The sequence below is a fragment of the Leuresthes tenuis genome, unplaced genomic scaffold, assembly GCF_036924035.1.
Source record: "Leuresthes tenuis unplaced genomic scaffold, fLeuTen1.0.hap1 SCAF_24, whole genome shotgun sequence".
NCBI classification, from domain to species: domain Eukaryota; kingdom Metazoa; phylum Chordata; class Actinopteri; order Atheriniformes; family Atherinopsidae; genus Leuresthes; species Leuresthes tenuis.
Genome location: NW_027325378.1, coordinates 13,557,448 through 13,577,115, shown reverse-complemented (window position 1 = coordinate 13,577,115; position 19,668 = coordinate 13,557,448). Strand labels below are relative to the sequence as shown.

The 19,668-nt window shown below is 40.5% G+C and overlaps 1 protein-coding gene across 1 annotated transcript in view; it reads left to right on the top strand.

Moving 5' to 3' along the window:
* The first annotated feature begins 9,980 nt into the window (after window positions 1-9,980).
* Window positions 9,981-19,668, top strand: part of rttn (rotatin) — a 29,870-nt gene continuing 20,182 nt past the window's right edge. Inside the window, exons 1-20 of the mRNA XM_072378343.1 lie at window positions 9,981-10,112; window positions 10,391-10,578; window positions 11,171-11,360; window positions 11,525-11,623; window positions 11,730-11,820; window positions 12,033-12,147; window positions 13,080-13,230; window positions 13,521-13,689; window positions 14,301-14,491; window positions 14,713-14,828; window positions 15,742-15,909; window positions 16,001-16,213; window positions 16,302-16,414; window positions 16,505-16,631; window positions 16,947-17,072; window positions 17,343-17,459; window positions 17,804-17,943; window positions 18,528-18,699; window positions 18,778-18,877; window positions 19,432-19,517. Of these exons, the coding sequence (XP_072234444.1) occupies window positions 10,082-10,112; window positions 10,391-10,578; window positions 11,171-11,360; window positions 11,525-11,623; window positions 11,730-11,820; window positions 12,033-12,147; window positions 13,080-13,230; window positions 13,521-13,689; window positions 14,301-14,491; window positions 14,713-14,828; window positions 15,742-15,909; window positions 16,001-16,213; window positions 16,302-16,414; window positions 16,505-16,631; window positions 16,947-17,072; window positions 17,343-17,459; window positions 17,804-17,943; window positions 18,528-18,699; window positions 18,778-18,877; window positions 19,432-19,517 (2,703 nt within the window). The 5' untranslated portion in view covers window positions 9,981-10,081. The remainder of the gene's footprint in view (window positions 10,113-10,390; window positions 10,579-11,170; window positions 11,361-11,524; window positions 11,624-11,729; window positions 11,821-12,032; window positions 12,148-13,079; window positions 13,231-13,520; window positions 13,690-14,300; window positions 14,492-14,712; window positions 14,829-15,741; window positions 15,910-16,000; window positions 16,214-16,301; window positions 16,415-16,504; window positions 16,632-16,946; window positions 17,073-17,342; window positions 17,460-17,803; window positions 17,944-18,527; window positions 18,700-18,777; window positions 18,878-19,431; window positions 19,518-19,668) is intronic.

Genomic DNA, 19,668 nt, shown 5'->3' with positions numbered 1-19,668 from the left:
GTGTGATTTTTGCTCTCCTCAGAAAAGTTGATCTGCCCAAATGAGCCCTTTCTGTGTTCTGGGTTTCGACACTAAGCCCTCTGGTTTTCCTCTATCGCTCTATCGAAAAAAAAGCAACAAGAGCGGCACAGCACCTGCCTCATCGGAGCTATGACAAGCTGCTTCGGCAAAGAGTAGAGACAGGACTAATTTGTGCACTCACGGATCCCAGAACACTAAATGAGGCAAAAGTGTAGCTACACTCAAGGCAATTTAAATGGATTATTGTCATGAAATGAATACATTTAATAATCAATGAAAATTAGTTCTTAGTTATTTAAACAGTGCCTGGAGAATACCTTTAATGGTTGTTTCATTTCTCATTTTTGCTCATTTTGTCATCCTTACTCAGATGTTATTGCATCATAATTTCCCGTTTTGGGAATAATGAATAGTGAAATAATAAATCTCTCTTTGGAAATTTGTCTCTCACTGTCTCAAATGTCTTTCTGGGAAAAGATCGGGTATTCTCCGACACCTTTGGCCCATATCTGTTTGGCCCAAACACATACAGTCCAGTGAAAAAGAAAGAACAGTCTCTCAACTGAATTCATCTTTCCATGGGTTTTTGATAAATGCATTTAGGAAACAAACACTTTTCATAACTAGTGTAGTGGCAAGTAAAGGAATGTAATAATGACCAGCACTTCCCGGTCAAAAATATCCTCTCGAACATAGAAGGAGTCTACACAGATGACAGCTTGATTCACTGGCTCAGGTATGAAAAGAAAAGCAAGTTGCCTTCAGTTTGATGCAACACCATAGCAAGAAATTCTATGACTGGAAATCTTCTGCTGAGCATAATTAAGAGCAAAACTCGGACCGTCGAGTAGTTTTTGTAGAAACTTTCCTCCTATCATTTCTGTTCTACAAAGCAAAGACATAAATCAGCTTTCTGTGCCTCGTAAGATTTTTTTGCGTCGCACCCTTTGAAAGAATTTAGCATTTTAACAAATGACCCTGGATTATTTTTCAGAAGGTGCTCCAACCACCCCTTCAGAGACTGGTTTTTAAAATGCATGACAGGAGCCTTTAGGACTTTTTCTAACTCGACTGTAGCATGCGAAAACGTAGTCTGAAGCCTGAAGAATGTCACCTTTCTTAACAGCCCTGAATCACGAACGTGATTTTAGTCATTTAAAGAAATGTGTTCCTTGGGCGCGGGTCTGGTCTGTGAGTGCAATAGATAACGTGTGCACTCAGACGGAAATAGAACGACAAAATTAAAACTAAAAACGGAAACGTGATTTCAAGTGGACTAAGGCAAAAGCAGATCAATTAGACATTCCTTTTAACGGTTGATTTTGTGTTTGTGTGCGATATTGAAACTACAAACCACAGAAAAGCCACCGTTTCTCTCTCCACATATTCCATAATGCTGGCTGTACCATTGTTGAAGAAGATCTTTTTGATTTGAATCCATGAAATCTCAAGACGGCTCTCTGAGTATTTGCAATAGTTTCAGACAACAAGTAAAACTTGAACTCAGAAATGATACACTGGTTACCTAATTAGTGTCACTATTGTTTCTAAAGTGGAATGTGTTTACCACTGCCAGGCCAATTTGGTCCATATACTGAACATTACATTGTTTTTTTCCACTCTGTCAAGTGTATGGCAGTCCTTCCCCAACCTGCTTAGCAGCTGCATGCAGACAGGCTCTGTGCTAAGACTCTAATTACCAGGCCCTATTAGGGTTGATCAAGCTGCCTTCTCTTGATGTGTTGGCACAAGAGGGGAGGGCTTATGGAAGGAGGAGGAAGGAGGGGGGCAGCAGCTATTAGATACAACACCAAGGACACCGAGAAGCAAGGATGCAATGTTTCTACAAGCCAAATTAGACCTGACAAACAAACTTTAGCGTTGTTGAGATTTGTTGGCAGACGGTAAAAAAACAAGTAGATATTCAGTTGTAGTTGTTTTATCATGACAGGATAAGCAGCGCAGATAGTTACTAATGGCGGAGCTTTTTCAAATTTACACAAATAAAATCTTCTTCTAATAGTTTGATGGGAGTTGTGTGTCTGCATAATGATATCAAACACCACGGTGCACAACATATGAGGGCCCTGGGGCTATCGTTCTCTTCTCTCAAGATCAATATACCCCAAATAATTTGAATTTATTTATAAGTACAACTCAAAAAACCAAATCTCAAGTCAAGATGGAATGCTGCACACATGGAGCGGGGCCACACTGTGTAATGAGACACCGCCACACGTGGGAAAGCTCCTTGTATCCATCTTAATTTCAAACGAACCGCTGCATCAGCCATAAATTATTTGCACAATATGTAGGTGCTTGCCTCAATTTGGCTGAGGCCTTTGACTTGATGACTTTACTGGTTGGGGATTGTCGGGGTGGGGGTGGGGGGGCTTTAACATACACCTTTATATCCCAAACACTTGCAGCAGAGCGAAGACGTGTTCTGCCGGCATGTCAAATAGTGACAGAGCCCGTGGGACTTCTTGGACCGTGCTGTAACACATGGTGTTTACTTGAAAAATGGGATCTAAACACTTATGATACATGATAATGTTCGCAACGTAGCCTCATTGTTGTTGCTGTCTCAAAGCAATTGAAACAGATTTCTTTTTTGCAGTAATTACCATGGCTGCCATAGCACATCAATTGGCATGCATTAATTTCTGATACAGCTGTTGAGTCAGTTTGTAATGAGTCAATGTAGTGGCTCAGGCCAAATGGCTTCCAGGTTAAAACGTGTTTTTCAGGGTTTTTTCAGCACCTTTGATTTCACATTGGGAATTCCACATGTGGCGCTACTCATTTTGTTGCCATATGGGGTCCTGAATTTTGAACAACTACAGTAATGACATGATTAATTGGCTAAGTTGACCTTGTTTTATCCATGAAAACCTAACACTGAATGTTTTTTTTCAGTCCATAGCGCGCTCTTTCTCACAAGTTATTTGAATACATTGGTAATAATTTTTCTAAAGGCAATTACACATCAGATATCACGGGTGAAATCCAAGCCTTGAGTCTGAGTAATAAGACAAAGGTTTGTAGACCAGTGAGACAGAACTGAGTCAAAGCAGAGACCTCTAGAAAGATAAAAAAAACTAATTGTATCGTGATTGTGCTCATAAACACAGATGCCTTCTTCATTTTAAACTGAAAGAAGTTCAGAACCACCCAGAAACTCGCTTGATCTATCTGTCCAGTCAAATTTGGTAATCAGGGATGAGAGGCCTTGTTTAGACAAGTGATCAACAAGCCAATGGTGACTATTGATATGATCCTGACTTCCTTTTTTCATCTGTATACAATCATCTGCGCAGCACTTCCTCAACAAGGTTAGTAAAATAGAATTACCAGACAGAAGCCAAAATGCACCTCAGTGATCGAGATCACGAGAAGCTAAGTCATCCGGTTTAATGGAACAAAGATTGAACTTCATGAGCTTAATTCTAACTGGCATGTATAAAAAAAAAACACTGCGGGCATCACCTCATTAATACCATCTCTGTTGCCAAACTGAGCTGTGGATATATTTTTCTTAGGGAATGGGAGACCAGGCAAGATCAAGGTAAAGGTGGATGCAGACATATACGGCAACTGTGTGGGAAAACTTTGTAACTAAATGCTTTGGATCTTATGAACTCAGCTCAGGAACAAGGGAAAAAAAAGGGCATGTTTGGAGAGACCTGAAAATAACTGTGCAGTGACATCCATCTGACCTGGATTATCTTAACTTTTTCAGACACGAAGAATGGGAAAACCTTCTAAAGTAAAGTTCTACCATGTGTATGACATCATTCCCAAGAGGACTTGATGCTGCTTTACGAACCCAAAGCGCTTCAATCTACTGGTAGATGAAAAGTCTCAGTATTCAATCACACGAATAGGAAATGTCAATCTTTTATTTTAAATTAACTGGCATAAGATTACGGCAACTTGTGCTTGTTTAGTCACCATGGTGTATTCTTTGTTGGCTGGGAAGAGGGAATTAATTAAATCCATTTGGTCTGAAATATTAAACATGGGAAACATTAAAGTGTTCGAATACGTTTAGACTGCACTGCATGTCAATTATGAGACACAAAGAATACATGTGGATCAATAGGGTTGTTCAGCTATAATCACTCATTCGTGCTTTTGATTGGCTTCACAACAGAGAATTTTTTAAATGTTACACGTGTCATAAAGCAGCTGCTATGTGAACAATGTTCGATCCAGCTGGCAAGCCTTGCTCTGAAGTTAAGGATGAATAGTCATCTCGCATGTCAGGACCAATAAAAGGAGAATTTCATCTCAGATATCATAAAGCCCTAAAATACAGTTAAACTGTTTCATTAAAAGCTGTCTATCTCATAGGTTGTTCATGATTAAAGAGTCTATACAGAATTCTTAGAATAATTACATTCACCTTAATGGAAAATGATCCACATTCATCTAGCTCACTTCTAACCATGTTTGGGTTCCACAAATTGCTTTAAAATGTGTTTTTCTCTCACCCATTTACGCAATCATTCATACATCATATATTCTTATTGTATACACACACACACACACATATATATGCACTTTATATACAGAATCCAGCACTTTTCCTTCATTTTTACAATCACATATGAGCACATCAGTGGTGGTTTTTAGTGAAAAAGGCATTTTGACCTGTGGGGGGAACAAACCACCGACTTTCCTGCTGGAGGATGGAGGATAACCACTATGTCTGCTGAGACACGGTTACCCCCAACCTAAGCTGTCCCCAGAGGCTTTGGTTGTGTCTGATGAGCTAGAGAGAGCCATCAAATCCATGAACAAAGGCGAGTCACTGCAACTCAAGTAAACTTCTTTGTTTTTTTTATCATTGGATGCCAATATGGTATTTTACCATCATTCAACACATGGATATAATTCAATTCTATATAGCTAATCTTATATACTTCTATCTCTTTAGTACTTGTAACAGGGAATTTAGCTCATCCCGTTGTGAGTACTCCTTCTAATTAATCTTATATTTTAGTTTCCTCATATCCAGAAACCCTTTCCATTGTAATCTGTAAATGTATTTACAGGTCTTATTTTACACCTCAAAGACTAAAACAAAAGTAGATTTAGATCCACCTCATGTAAGGAAGTCCAGACAATCACAGTGGTACTTTACATCATTTGGAGCAGCAGTGCATGGAGCTTAACAAAATTAGGAAAAATACTGGAACTGTTCTGCTTCTTTTACTGGTAAGAGTCTCCCCCCACCTACAGAGCCTGCTATTACTTCATGACACCTTGCTAGCTAAAAATAACGGGCTCGCCTATTTAGCTGGTGTCATGCCTTCTGAAATGAGTCACAGCTTGTTGCTGAAAACCACCAAACAAACTAATAGATAGGGAATTATTCTTCTCTTCGCGCTGTAAATGTGTTTTTGGAATTCCTGTACACTCTTGGCTGTGTCTATGGATAATATCTCCAGTCATGGAGCAGACCACCGTAACTGTCTCTTGTGTTTCTTTGTGTGAGATTGTTGTTGATTTGGTCCATAAAGACACTGTAATCCCAGTAGAGTGATTGGATTTACAGAAATTGCCATGCTGTATTGATTTCTCTCCCCCTTTTTGCTTTCCCTCTTTTTGTCTTATTTTATGTTTGTACTACATTACGAACAGAAAATATATCTACTTCATTATGTTACGGCTTTAAAGGTTTGGGTTGGAGTGAAAAAGAATGGGAAAGGTGGGAAGAGGGAGGAGAATTAGTTGTGTTGCATCTTGGTTTATGGCAATTCTAGATGGAAAATCTTTCTCCTTTGACTCTGATTACCATGATTTAATTGGTCATTCGGCTTATAATGAACACATTTGTGGGCACCTTTACTGGTATAAAAATACCATCAATATGGGCAAAAAATTGTTAAATCAACTCAACACCATACTTTGAGATGCTCACTAGTGTACTTTGAGATACTAGGAGGGTGTGTTAAGAATAAGATCACCATATATTATAGATATTGTTATAGATATGATCATATAATATATATAATTATTATATATATTATAATGCGTAATGCTTTACATTTTAAGCTTGCCTACATCGTTTATGCTACTTTTACAGCTTGTTTTCACAGGGAAACGGACCTTAGCAGTTTAGTGCTCATCGCTGATCAGCTTTATCCATGGTGAGAGTACAGAGATTTAAAAGTAAATCTAAGTATTTAACTTGGCGTGATTTCCACTCAGAGATCAAACTTATGTTCATGAACAACCTGATGGGGGTTTCTGGCTGCTGAGTGATGAATTATCTGTTAATGATGTTGCTTGACATGAAATTCCAAACTGATAAAGAGCAAATGTTTGACTTGCATTGTTAAAAAAAAAACTAAACTTAAATTGAAATAGGAAAACTGGGGTGATAAAATCTTGAAATGACAAAGTCTTCAAGCTGAATGAATTCGTACATAGCAATAGTGTGGAGTCACAAAAATGAGGGAGGAATCATTTTCAAATTCTTTGTATGTAGAGTTAAGTTTGCCTCCTGTTTGCAGATGGTGTCAGACAGTGATGTATTCATTCTTTAGAATTCAACAGTGACCAAACCTCCCACTCTGACTTTGGGAGGTGTATTTTTCTTCCAAGTAAAGAAATTCTTTCTGGGTGTGAGAGCTCCAACTGTGCTCTCTCTAAAACTCAGCCCTGTGTACTGCGCTCTTCTCAGAGACAGCAGTGACCGTGGTGAATTTTGTAATTGAAAAACTGAAAGGCAGTGTGTCCAAAATAACTTTCCCCAAAGTGTGATCGTGCAGGTGTTAAAATAAAAACATCTGTTACTGTTATTCTTCGGCTCACTTTTTAATATATAAGACCTTGGAAATGTGATGCTGTCAAAGACTATGAGGAAAAGAAATGTTCCGTCTAAATTTGAAATCACTTAGGGAGAAACTTCAAATAAACATTGGCAAAATGTACATACATATGTTTAAATTAAAAAGGCGAGGATTGGAAAGGTGAAAACGATCATGCTCCTCCCACCCACTCATACTTTTAAGGCATCAGTGAGTTGATTTGTCACAAGAACGTATACTATGAGGCCAAATCTAATTATTGGCTTAGATTCTTGTGGGATTATTTAAAGCAGTGTGATAATATTATAATGATATCAAATGATCTTTGGCTAAGTTTGTTAGTTATCACCCTGCTGGCTGATCATATCCATGTCATGAGTCGTGTGTGAGATCTCAAGCATTCCAGATTAAGTTACTCCCTCAGTATGAGAATTCAGTCATTTGTGGTTACATTGAAATGACAGTGAAAAAAGCTTTATAATACTGGAAAGAAATAGAATGTTAGGATCTACAATCTACTGTGTACACAGTAATTGAAGGTTCTAATTCTGAGAGTGGTTGGTGTCATTGTTGATTGTTGGCGGGTTAGAGGTTATGTACATCCCCTTTTGTGTGATGTTTGTAAAACGTAGAAGATGTTAAAAAGCAGGCATTTGTGTATAATTTTGAATGTAATGGAAGCTGTTCCACCGATAAAAATCAAGAGCACCTTGAGCAAACAGAAAACACCGTGGAGAAACACCACTACGGTCAAAAATCTGAAAAGAGAATGCAGGAAAGCTGAACGTAACTGGAGGAAAACAAAGCTTCAGATTCACTTTGACCTGTACAAACAAAGCCTGCAAAGTTATAACAATGAGCTGTGCAAGGCCAGCGCTGCATTTATCTGAAATGATTAATAAGAATGCCAACAATTCTCAAACTCTGTTTGCTATGATTGAAAATATTCCTAAACAGTTGAGGCAAGGCAAGTTTATTTGTATAGCACAATTCAACGACAAGGTGATTCAAAGTGCTTTACAGAGACATTGAAACAGAAGAAATAAAAAATAAAAAGCATGATTTAAAATTTAAGCAAAATAAAGAAATAGGAACAATAGATAAAATCAGAAAAAATTATATATATGAAAGATAAAATCAATAGTTAAAATATTATTCCGTTTTGAAACTCAAGCTTATTCAAATGCAGCTGAAAATAGATGTGTTTTCAACCTGGACTTAAATACACTGAGTGTTTCAGCTGATCTGAGGCTTTCTGGGAGTTTGTTCCAGACATGTTGAGCATAGAAGCTGAATGCAGCTTCTCCATGTCTGGTTCTGACTCTGGGAACTGATAAAAAACCGGATCCAGATGACCTGAGGGGTCTGGAAGGTTCATAGTGGGTCAGGAGGTCACTGATGTATTTTGGTCCTTGACCATTTAGAGCTTTATAGACCAGCATCAGAACTTTAAAGTCTATCCTCTGATGAACAGGACGCCAGTGTAAAGACTTCAGAGCTGGAACCCAGACCTCCTCTCCACTGAGAAATGCAAGTCTGACATCTTCTTTAGCCCAAAAATCAAGACAATTAGACAAAACATTCACGTCACACAGACAAACAAGAAAACTAATCTGTGTCTAAAACCTAGAACTAACTCTGAAGTCATGTCACAATTTAATATAGTTGATTTAAAAACGGGAACAGTTTGCCATCTGAAATCAACAACTTGCACTCTGGACATAATACCATCCGACTTTTTAAAAACTATTTTTACCTCAGTAGAAAGTGATCTTTTACAAATAGTTAACTGCTCACTGGCATCAGGCATTTTCACCAAGTCACTAAAGACAGCTGCCATTACGCCACTCCTAAAGAAGAGAAGTCTAGACGCCTCTGTGATGACCAACTACAGACCTGTCTTTAACCTCTCTTTTATATCCAAGATTATTGAGAAAGTTGTATTTAACCAGCTCAATGATTTTTTGAATGAAAGTGGAAGTCTTGATAACTTTCAACCAGGCTTCACAGCACTGAAACAACTCTGGTCAAAGTGTTAAACGATATCAGGTTGAATACTGATTCTGCTTTTGTTTCTGTCTGGTTCTGTTGGATCACAGAATCCTGTTGCACAGGCTGGAAAACTGGGTTGGACTTTCTGGAGCGGTCCTTAACTGGTTCAGGTCCTACTTAGAAGGCCGGAGTTATTTTGTTAAAATTGGACTTATTGGATATGAATCTGAGCGAGTCGCCATGACTTGTGGAGTCCCACAGGGGTCAATTCTTGGACCTCTTCTGTTTAACTTGTATATGATCCCTTTGGGCCAGATGTTGCAGAACTTTAACATCAATTATCACAGTTATGCAGACAATACACAAATTTATGTGTCTCTGTCACCAGACAATTGCAGCCCAGCAGACGTACTGTGTCAGTGTCTGGAGGAAGTAAACACCTGGATGAGAGAGAATTTTCTACAATTAAATGAAGATACCACTGAGATCATTCTGTTTGGTGGCAAAGAGAAGAGGGTCAGCATTGGCAAATATCTTGAGACTCGGGTCCTTACAATCACTGACCAAGTTCGTAACCTTGGAGTGTTGGAGTGTTGTCTTCCAGTCCCCGCTGCAATGCTTTTATTTTATGTAAAGCACTTTGAATTGTTTTGAACATGAAATGTGCTCCACAAATAAACTTGACTATAGTTTAAAATCTCTTCAAAAATGAAGACAATTTAGAGAAATGCTGCCCAACTTCCCAACTTCTCAAAACTACCAGCCACAAAAGCTGGAGCCCTTTCGTTGTAACAGACATCTCTTCTCATGGCAGTTTGGCTGTGGTTGGTGTATGTATGTGTTCCAGACAATTCCAGTTTTGCTACATATAATTTTGCTTTTAAAATGTTATGTATGTGTTAAAATGATTAGAAGATTGTACTGTGTTGTACACATGATTAAATGATTAAATAGATGCTTAAGATGTTTACATTATTTTATCCTACCCAGGTTATCTGTTGGTCTATGTGGAAATACTAGGTTAAATCAGTAGTACTCAACTATCCCACACAATTTGTGTTATTGAATGCACCGTGATGCTGACTTCCACAGGAAGTGGAGTGACGCTGGCGCGGTTGTTGAAAACAAACCCGGGCAGACGTTGTTGATGTGACACAGGCAGAGGGACACTTTCAGGGCATGCAAGCCCAGGCTATTGTTTACTCCGTTTTTACACAGAACAATAACAATATAATATAACATTGGAAATGGAGTTATCGCCCCTTATAAAGAAAATAGGTAAGCTAAACTGCTAGCTAGGTTACCTGTTTTTTTTCAACTTAGATTAACATGATCTGTCAACTTTTTGTGTGTTAGCTAACGTTAGCATCTGTCTTTAAGTAACACTTTTCTGTTGCTGTTGCCAAAATATGCCGTAACTGGCCTTTAAAGTCTTTTAAACGTACTGAGCTTTTTTTAATATTGTTATTCATCAAGTAGATACTAAGTAGCCAACTTCGCTTAAACTTCTCTGTTGTCTTTTAACAATATGTTGATTTGTTTTCTCCATATTTTAGGCCACTCTTTGGTGGAAATCAGAGTTCGGGCATTGAAGAGCATCTTAAGTAAACTTGACCATTCCCTTCTCTCCGTAATTGACATTGTCCAAGAAAAGATGCTGTTTGTGTATCTCCTGGAGTGGTTTAATTTCCCCGAGGTGCCAATGAAGGAAGAGGTCCTTGGACTGCTTTTAACTTTGTCAAAGGTATATAAGCTGTATGCAGATGATGAAGAGCAGTCAAACAATATGAAAAATTACACTGATGAGCAGTATGTGTAATTTAGTCCCTGGTCTCTGCTTTTCTTTTGCAATATTATCCAGTTAATCAAAGTGTGAATAATATTGTGATAGTAAATTATCGGCTGTGTTACCAACCAGTCCATATCCCTGTCATCTGCATTCAGTCATGTCTGTAGAATCCTAATGGTCAAATATTAGAAGTTAAGCAACACGGAAGACTGGGGATACTTATTTTCGACCCATGTGGCATTAAACTAAATCAGAATAAAGTCGCACAAAGAAACAATGTTGGCATTTCTTGTCAGATTTAGAATGGCAGAAAATGACATGGTAATATTTAAACAGCTGGTTTTACACTGGTGAATGGAAACAATCCTAACGTTTCTGTGTGTTGAATTACCTCGTAAATAGCCACAAATGCAGCGTATTGTGCAAAATATTGTTGTGGTGATGTAACATCTTAAAAACTATGCGAAGCACGTTTACGACACCGCACCCAGCGATTCGACACAACATTGTATTTTCCATTTTGCGTTTGTTTATTTTGTCTTCAAAGCATCCCAGTGCAGCCCAGATGCTGAGAGACGTCGGGGGGGTGGACTTTCTCACTCAACTATCTCCTAATATTGAGCCCAGTCTGCGAGCTGTCATTGATGGAACCCTGGACCAGCTGTTCCAGCTCCCCGAGCTACTCCCCAGTCATTCATCTGTCTACTCACATGGACCACTTTGTACAACTCCAACAGGTGTTGCAAGTTCATGCAAACATTTGGTCCTGTTGAGAATGCATAATTTCAAAATCCCGTATTGCGGATAAGTTGTCCTCTTCTTTTTCATGCTCTTAAAACAAAACTATATATTCAGAGTAAACAATGTCATTTTGCCAACAAAGCTGCCCTCTCTGCTTCAGCCCCGACGCTTGTTTCCCCCGAAGAGAATTTGCCTAAAACGGGTTATTTCCATAAGAGTATGCCCAGCAGCGCTGAGGCGCCACCTCAGAGGATAGCAGGTGACTCTTGCTTGAAACGTGCCGTCACCATATTCTAAAAGTCACGCCCCTCTGAAGATGACTCATGGTTTTTTCCTTGTTTTATTCTTCTATTTTTTGGGGGCAGTACACGAATCTGTGAGGTGTCTGAGGTTTTCCGTGTTTCCGTGGCTGATGTTGACAAACACAGACAGACACATACTTTCTTCCAATGAGAGGTGGGTGACGACACAAATTGCTTTACTCTTCACTACAGTCTCTGAGTTCCAAAAAGTTTAAGTTAGATGCCCGGCTCTGCTCTAGGACGGAGGTTATTTGGTGGCTTTTCTAGTCCACTATAATTCCTGTGCCTACTAGATTTCACATTGATTTGTCCCATGAGATTACAGATTCGAGCATGATGTATATTTGCCTCAATTCTTTTCAACAGCTCTCTGGGAAGCAGCAATGCCAACTTGGTGAGAACAACATGTGAGCTTCTGTGTGACGTCATTATGCAGGACTTTCCTGCCGAGATCTTCTTGCAGAGGCCCAATATTGTAAAGGTACTTTTAAATTACCACTGATTTTTTTTGGAGTGAGAGTAGTGGTATCAGAAACTGTAGACACGTTAATTCTTCTCTATTTTGCGCTATTTCTCAAATATGAAGGAAATGGACTCCTCTGGAGGAAAGAGGGCGTACGAGATTAGGAAGTTGTACAATTTTCTTTAGGTGGCTTTGCTTGAGTAGGTACAAGACTGCTGTGAGGGGTATAGTTTGGATAGTTCTAGTTCCTATAGTTAGAGTTTGGAAAAGTCATTTTCTGTCTTTACTCGGCTTTCGTCAATTTGAGTGTTACTAGGTAACTGGACACCGTCATCACCAGGCGCTGAATACCAGCGGCCTTCTCTTGTAGGCTTTGTTTGAGGAGTACCAGAAAGCTCGGTACCAGTGTGGAAGCGAGCCATACGTTTTGGCGTCTCTGGGTTTCATGACGGCAACACAGTGATTTTGTTTTGTAAATCCTCCATTTCACAGGCGCGTTCAGAGTCTTTAAGGACACATCATTTAGCCTCAATGGGCCGCTGTGAGCATCTTTATTTTGTTGATAAAGTAGAACATAAACCTGCATGGGTGTCAGGGCAGCATTATTATACCGTCACCCAGCAGACTCATCCTCGAAAGAAACTATTGCTGGAAAGTTTTCATTGTGCAGCTTTACTTGCCTTTCATTTGCGTTACCAGTGCTATTAAGAGTAATTATAATCACTGAATGAGGCATGATATCATTAACAAAAGAGGGTAAGTAATGACCACTGTGCAAATTACGGCTTCAATAATTAGCTTTTTCAACTTCATTACCACTTTTCTGTCAGTCTAAGCCTTGTTTTTATTCATTCTTTGTACATTGTACAAAAAAAAAAAAAAAATGGCAACAGGTTATTTCCCCTGCTTGAGGGTAATACAACTCCACTGATACTCACCTCTGTTTTCAGAACCTTCTGTCTCTGTTGCGCCTGGGTTCAGGTAAAGGTGAGGCGAGTTACCTCCACTCGCCGGCTCTTTCGTGTCTTCGGCAGCTTTGCGTGGGGCTGAGGAGGAGACTGCGATTTCATCAAGATCCGGGCTTCTACTCTGCTAAGCAAGGTTTCTTGCCTTATTATACCTCATGCTTAGGACTATTGTAGGTGTCTGATATGTTAACATGAGGTAATGCCAGTGGTTATCACTTATGCATGTATTTTTTAAGGTTTGTGTCAGTAGTTAGTTCACATTCCTATTCTGACATTGTAATAAATGTACCATTGCTTTCTAATCCCTTTGACTGTTGCCTCACCCAAGTGATATTGTAACAGTATTATATATCGTCTGTGTTATCATGAAGATTCACCCAGTATGCGTGCATGTATGTCCTTTTGTTATTTGTGTCTGTGCAGATCCAGCGTCGCAGAACTCCTCCTTCTCTTACACGCAGGAGGTTCTTGGGACCCAGCGTTCTCAGGCCTCCTCTCCTGGAGCAGAGTGCTCGCCCCGGCCTTCTGTGGTGGGGCGCGGGGGCCAGAGAGCCAGAGGAGATGGCCAGGACGGAGACGCAGCCTCCAATAGGTGTGCGCACGAAGGCAAATCTACACATAAGTATCCGTTTTAAAGGAAAATTAAAGTATTTTAGTATAATAGATGTGCTCTTGTTGTGTGAGGTTTTGTTTTCTACTTGTTCTTAGGAATGTTTCTGGCAGCGTGAGCAGAGATTCACAGCGTGGCTTCTGTCACGCTTCTAATGCAGAAACAGCATTATGCTGGTCTGTCTCCTCTGCACATAGAAATATCATTTTGATATGATTCAGCACTGAAGCCGAACGGTTCACTGAAGTCATTCTTGGCTTATTTATTTTTTTAGATTCATACAAAAAAGGGTTTTCGGTGGCTTTGATTATTAAAATATTGCCGGCGACACAAGCAGCCCACACAAGTAGACAAAACAGTGTAAAGAACAAAAGACTGTGAAGGAATTTGAACGACATGACGAGCCCTCTAGCGGCTGGTCTGTAATATTTAAAAATATCTTCTTCTTTTTTTTTGTTGTTATTCCTGTGATGGAGTATTCTGTTTTATAATCCTTCCTTGTTGAGCTGATAACGGCAGTCCTGTTTTTTTCTTCTTCTTGTTAATGGCTCTATAAACAGATTTTTATGTTGTCATTCTTGCTTGTCATCCAGCGGCAGCTCGCACAGAGGTGGAGCGGCGGTCCGGGCCCAGGCGCAGACCCCCAATTCACCCGCAGATGTGGCCCACTTGGACCTTCCCGACCTGGGTGTGGAAGATGTCCTTGAGCTGCAGTTACAGCAGCTCAGCGTGGCTCAGTTCACTGTTAGCACCATGCAGCATGCCATACCACTACTTAAGACAGGTGGGAGTCGCTGTAGTTTTTCTTTATTTAGTTCTTTTTTCCTTTTTTTTTAATCTCTTTCTGTTCATCTTCCTTTGCTGCTGGAGTAAACAGGGGTATTGTAAATATCCCCACTTTATTTTTCTTACTGTGACTAGATGCTATCCAGTCTTATTTGATCATGTAAAAAACCCAAAAAATCCTCCTCCTCTGCTTTTGTTCGGTCTCTCTCTCTCTCTCAGAAGGTTCACACGTGTTCTATCGTGTTCTGGAGATGCTGTGTGATGCCGTCCTCCTGCTTGGGGACAGTGTTTGCGAGCTGGTCTGGGACGATCGCAGCCTGGTGGGGATGGAGCTGGCAAGTCAACACAACTCATGACAGCCTCTTATGTAGATGAATGGATACACTTCACTGAAACAGGGAGCTGGGTTGGCCACTAGACAGTTCGCAACAGACACACAAGCATACGGTACTCAACTGTCAAGGAGAACTGTGCGCTTGTGATTGAGCTGAATGAATTATGTTCGGTTTCAAGGCTTTCTGCGGGATACAAAGAGCTTCACTCAAGCACATGCAAACTTCTTGTCAGCGCCGCTTGATTTATCAAAGTTACGAAGCGTTGGCTGAGTAAATTCCTTCGTTTCTTGTGCATTAAACGTCCATACAGTAGATTTAGTTAAACAGGTGTGCTTTCTTTATTTTAAACCACGCAGAATCATTTGTCAGATTCCCTGGCAGTTTAAAGATTATGCAGTTCAGCTGTGGAATTTACGCACTTGTCAAGCCCAGGCTCCTGCTGCTCTCTGCTGTTTAATACATGCCCAGAGTCGTGCATCCTGAGAACTATTTTGTCATCTTTATGTGAAGAACAGCGTTTCTATGCCAGACCTCTTGGTTTTTCTAATGGGAGCGAGCTGATCTGTTCGATGCACAAGGCGTGTACTGCCCCCTGCTGGTATTTATCCTCTATTGTTCGATTTCAACATGTAGAACAAAGTGGCTGAGAATAGATTGTTCCAGTTTATTCACACCGAGATAGGGTGGATCTGTATCTCTTCCCAAAATAACCCTGAAATCTGATTACATTCAGTTCCTCAACCCCTGGAACGAACAATTTTCCTCCTGGCTCCCAGCCAGCAGCTTGTGTGTGCATGTGTGAACATGCACGCAGTGTGAGTCCACACGCATGTATTGGTGTGTTTGTGCTGCTTTTGTCTACATTTCTGTCTCTTCATATTTTGGTCTACGTTTCTGTCTGTGTGTCCTTTAGAAGGAGAAGCTGCAAGCCTGCATGGAGCTACTGGGGGATATTCTCAGCTATCACCAGAACTGTTCAGCAGATATTCCCCACAATTCTCAGGTTCAGCACAGAATGGCCTACATAGGCACCGCCATATTCACCATTAAACTCCTGCAGACCATCCTCCCTCCTGAGAAGGTGTTTGTGTGTGTGTGTGTGTGTGTTCAAGCAACCAAATCAAGCAAAATTATTATTTCCCAAAGGTAATATTTCTTTTAACCACAAACAGGCGAGTGACAATCTCCCAGAAAACACAGCGACAGCTCTTTTCCACTTATGTTTGGACACGTCTTTGGGAAGTTTATTACCCAGCATGCAAGAGACAGCAGTGGCATATTTGGAGCAGGTGAACTCAGAAAGCCACGATCTCTACAGGAGGGTGACCAGAGCTGCTCTCTGGATGGAATCGTCTTGTAACTTCCTCAAGGAAGTGCAAGCTGAGGTATAAACTGCTGGACGCATTAGCTAATGAAAGCAGTAACCCCAATAGATATTTCTAAACTAATTCATTGATTGATTTCTTGCCAAAGGGGGAAAAGAACTGGTTGGAGTTACTGGAACTGGCAGACCAAGCTATAGACGGCCTTCCGTTTCACCAGCACTTACCCATCATCAAAGAATGCGTTCACATGTGCTCTTACCTGTGAGACAGGCCTCTGATCTCTTTATTCAATGCAAATTCAATCACATGTATTATTTTTTTTTTAAAATGCTTTCGACTCTCCCTCTTTAGGTGGAAGTTTGATCAGCCCAGTCCCCTCCTCCAGAGTGAGAGCCAGAAACTCTTCCTCAAGCTGCTGTCCCATCCTTTACTGCCTGTCAAGAAGGAAACCTATGAATGCACTTTAAACACGGTCAAGGTTAGATCAAGCCACTTTCTAGACAGTTGTTTTGAATTAGTGTAAGGGGTCACGGCTGAAACATGCCAGCCCAATAAAGTGGGCCTCGGAGGGGGCCTGTTTGATTGAGCATCCATATTTAAATAAGTGAGACGAAGGTGGATGAGTCACGGCTCTTTGAAAGCAGGCTTTATAACTTTCACTTGACATTTAAAATCAGTCTTTCTTTTCATTTTTACAATCATTGTCTCCAGCTGAAAGTGAATCGAAACTCATGAATGTGAGAGGATGGGGATAATTTATGATGTGCTCTGGTGTGATTACATATACCCCTAGGAGTGCCTCGGCATCCAGAATCTGTCACGACGGGAACCGGCAGTGTGTGCCGGTGTTAACTTCATTCTCCACCACAGGGTGCTCTATGAAATAAGCGCTTTTGGACTCCAGGACTCTGCAGAAAAGGTAGATGTACTCGTTGTATTCTTTGTGGTTTCATATGTATAAGACAGACTTTTTTTAAGAAGTTTAAGCGGGGTCAATATCTTCCTTTATGTTAACGCTGGTTAAAAGTGACAAATGTTTGCGGGAAATTTAAAGCGTAGGGATTTGTGTGACCTTTGTGCATCTGTGTTCGAAGTGTACACGTTAAAAATCCGTCACTTGAAGTACATGCGAGTACATGTTTCATCGGCGTCACCTTTGTGAAATCAGCAGTTTACCTGTGATCTATAGGTGAACGTGGCTGCCAAGGATATCCTGCTTTTCCTGCTCAAGGGACGATTGACGATGACAGCATCAACCTGGGACAGATTCAGTGGGGCTCTTTACCCTGTCATACCCATATTACAGGTGTTGTTCTCTTTGTTAAAGGCTCCATGATATTTCCACTGCAGGACAGCAGCATTTTTGGAAGAAATAAAAAAGTGTATTAATTGTTCAGTTTTAGGCAACAGAAATCCAGGAAATTCTTAATGAAAATAAGTGAGAGTTTCACTCGGCTGTCAAGTGTGATTTAATTCAGTGAGGCTATGGGCCCATCATGTCAGCAACAGACCGTACGAAACCACCTCTAATCAAAGCGATGCAGATTTTATTTACTGTCGCACCGCTTAGCTGGAATTCCCTGTTGTTGGCTTTTTTGTCTGCCAAGACGATCTGAAAATGTCATCGGCGTCTGTGTGTGTTTGTGGCAGGGCTACGCCAGCACCGAGGAGTCGCTTGGAAACTGTGTCCTGCTGATAAGTGGCGTGTCGGATGTGGCGAGAGACGCATTGTGCCCACGTGCAGCCCGTCTAAAAGCAGCGCTCCGACTTCTTTTCACTAAACAGCCCGCGTGAGTCTGATCTCTGGGTCTTCCTATTGTCTTGTGGTTGGTATCATGTGCTTCGGAGTGTGTATGTGTTGGGTTTTTTTAAGATGTGTGTGATGTTTATGCTATTTGTCTGGTATGTTGATTTTTGACGTTTGGTCTCGGGATGTTTTTGCTAACCAGACACACTCCTGAAGCCTGACTACGGTGCTTCCACTTTTAGTGGACATATTTTAGCTGTACGTAGCCGTTAGTGGATGTGATCATCAAGCCTTTTAAATGCTCTTTGAGGTTTGTGAAAAAGTGCTTCCCATCAAGTCCCAGTCTATGAATATTGATAGAGATGGAAATGAACAGCAATGAAGTCTTGGTAAATTTTGGCACCGGCTAATAGATTTGTCTGTGCGCCCCAGACATTTCTTCATGCAGCTTGCTTGTAAAGCTGCTGATATTTGCACCCATTACTCAGGGCTGTAACACAGATGAAAGTTTATGCTGTATTGTGCAAATAATGTGATTTTGTGATTTGTTAAGATTCCGGTTTGATTTACAGCGCAGTTCTTAACAACAAGGGTTGCCTTAATTCTGGTATTACTCATTATTAACAGTGTAAGACTAGCAGCAGTGCAACAAATCCTGCCCCACCTAACCACCGATGATGATGCAAATACCACCAGGCCAGACCTGGACAAGTCATTGATTTCTTCCCTTCCCAACATCTACTGCCTCAGAAACCCCGAAGACATCACACTTGACTCCAGCAACAAGTCCGTTCTAAAGGTATGAATCCACATGCACAATAATGTCATGACTTGAGTACAAACATACGTGTTAGTTACTGTATCTAATGTTGGTCAGGTGGAGTCAGTGGAGAAGCTGTTTTGTATCCTGCACTCGGACACTGTTGCCATCTCCCTCAGAAGATCGGCTGCAGAACAGCTGTCTGTGGTGCTTCAAGGTGAGGCGTCTGGAAAAGGTGATTGTGCCATAATGAGGGTTAAAGAGGGGAGATTATGGAAAAAAAAGTCAAAGTTTCTGTCCTGCAGAGTATGTGTTTGGGTGTCAGGATACCAATATGATACTGATTCCTGACACCAGGAAGTTGTGCAGCTCGTGAAAAAAGGACATGTTACGTCTCCTCTTAAAAACTCACATCGGTATTGTTCTGATGTCTCCGAGCTTACGTTTAAACCACCCCCGCAGTCTGCTTACGGGGGACGTCTCTGCATCAGATGCATAGAGAAGTATGTCTTAAAGGGAAGAGCTGACAGTAGTTACAGTTCCTGTTGATGTTCTGTGTGAGTCAAGAGTTGTGTGTGAAATTGAAATCCCACAGTGAAATATAAAAATAAAAAAAAAGCAACTTTTTAAAGTTTGATTAATGATTGAAAGTCCTCCCCGTGTGGAAACTGTGATTTGCAAATGTTGCCATATGTTTGGGGCAAAAATAGGCAACAATTATGCAAATGTTTATTGATGTGTGTTAAACCGTTCTCTCTCTCTTCGTTACAGACACAGCAATGCACCCGGTGTTGAAGAATCTTGGTATAACGGATAAAGTCATTTATTTCATTACGGAGAGTGTGAATGGCAACAAGGTAAGAGCAAACCGCTTCAGCAGAGCTATAAAAAGACGTTCACGGAATGAATTCCTGTTCAAAACGTTAAAAAATAAAAAGCGAAACTCATAAATGGCAACAGATGTGCATCAATTTGCTTACATGAATTAGTATTTGTGCATTTGGAGTA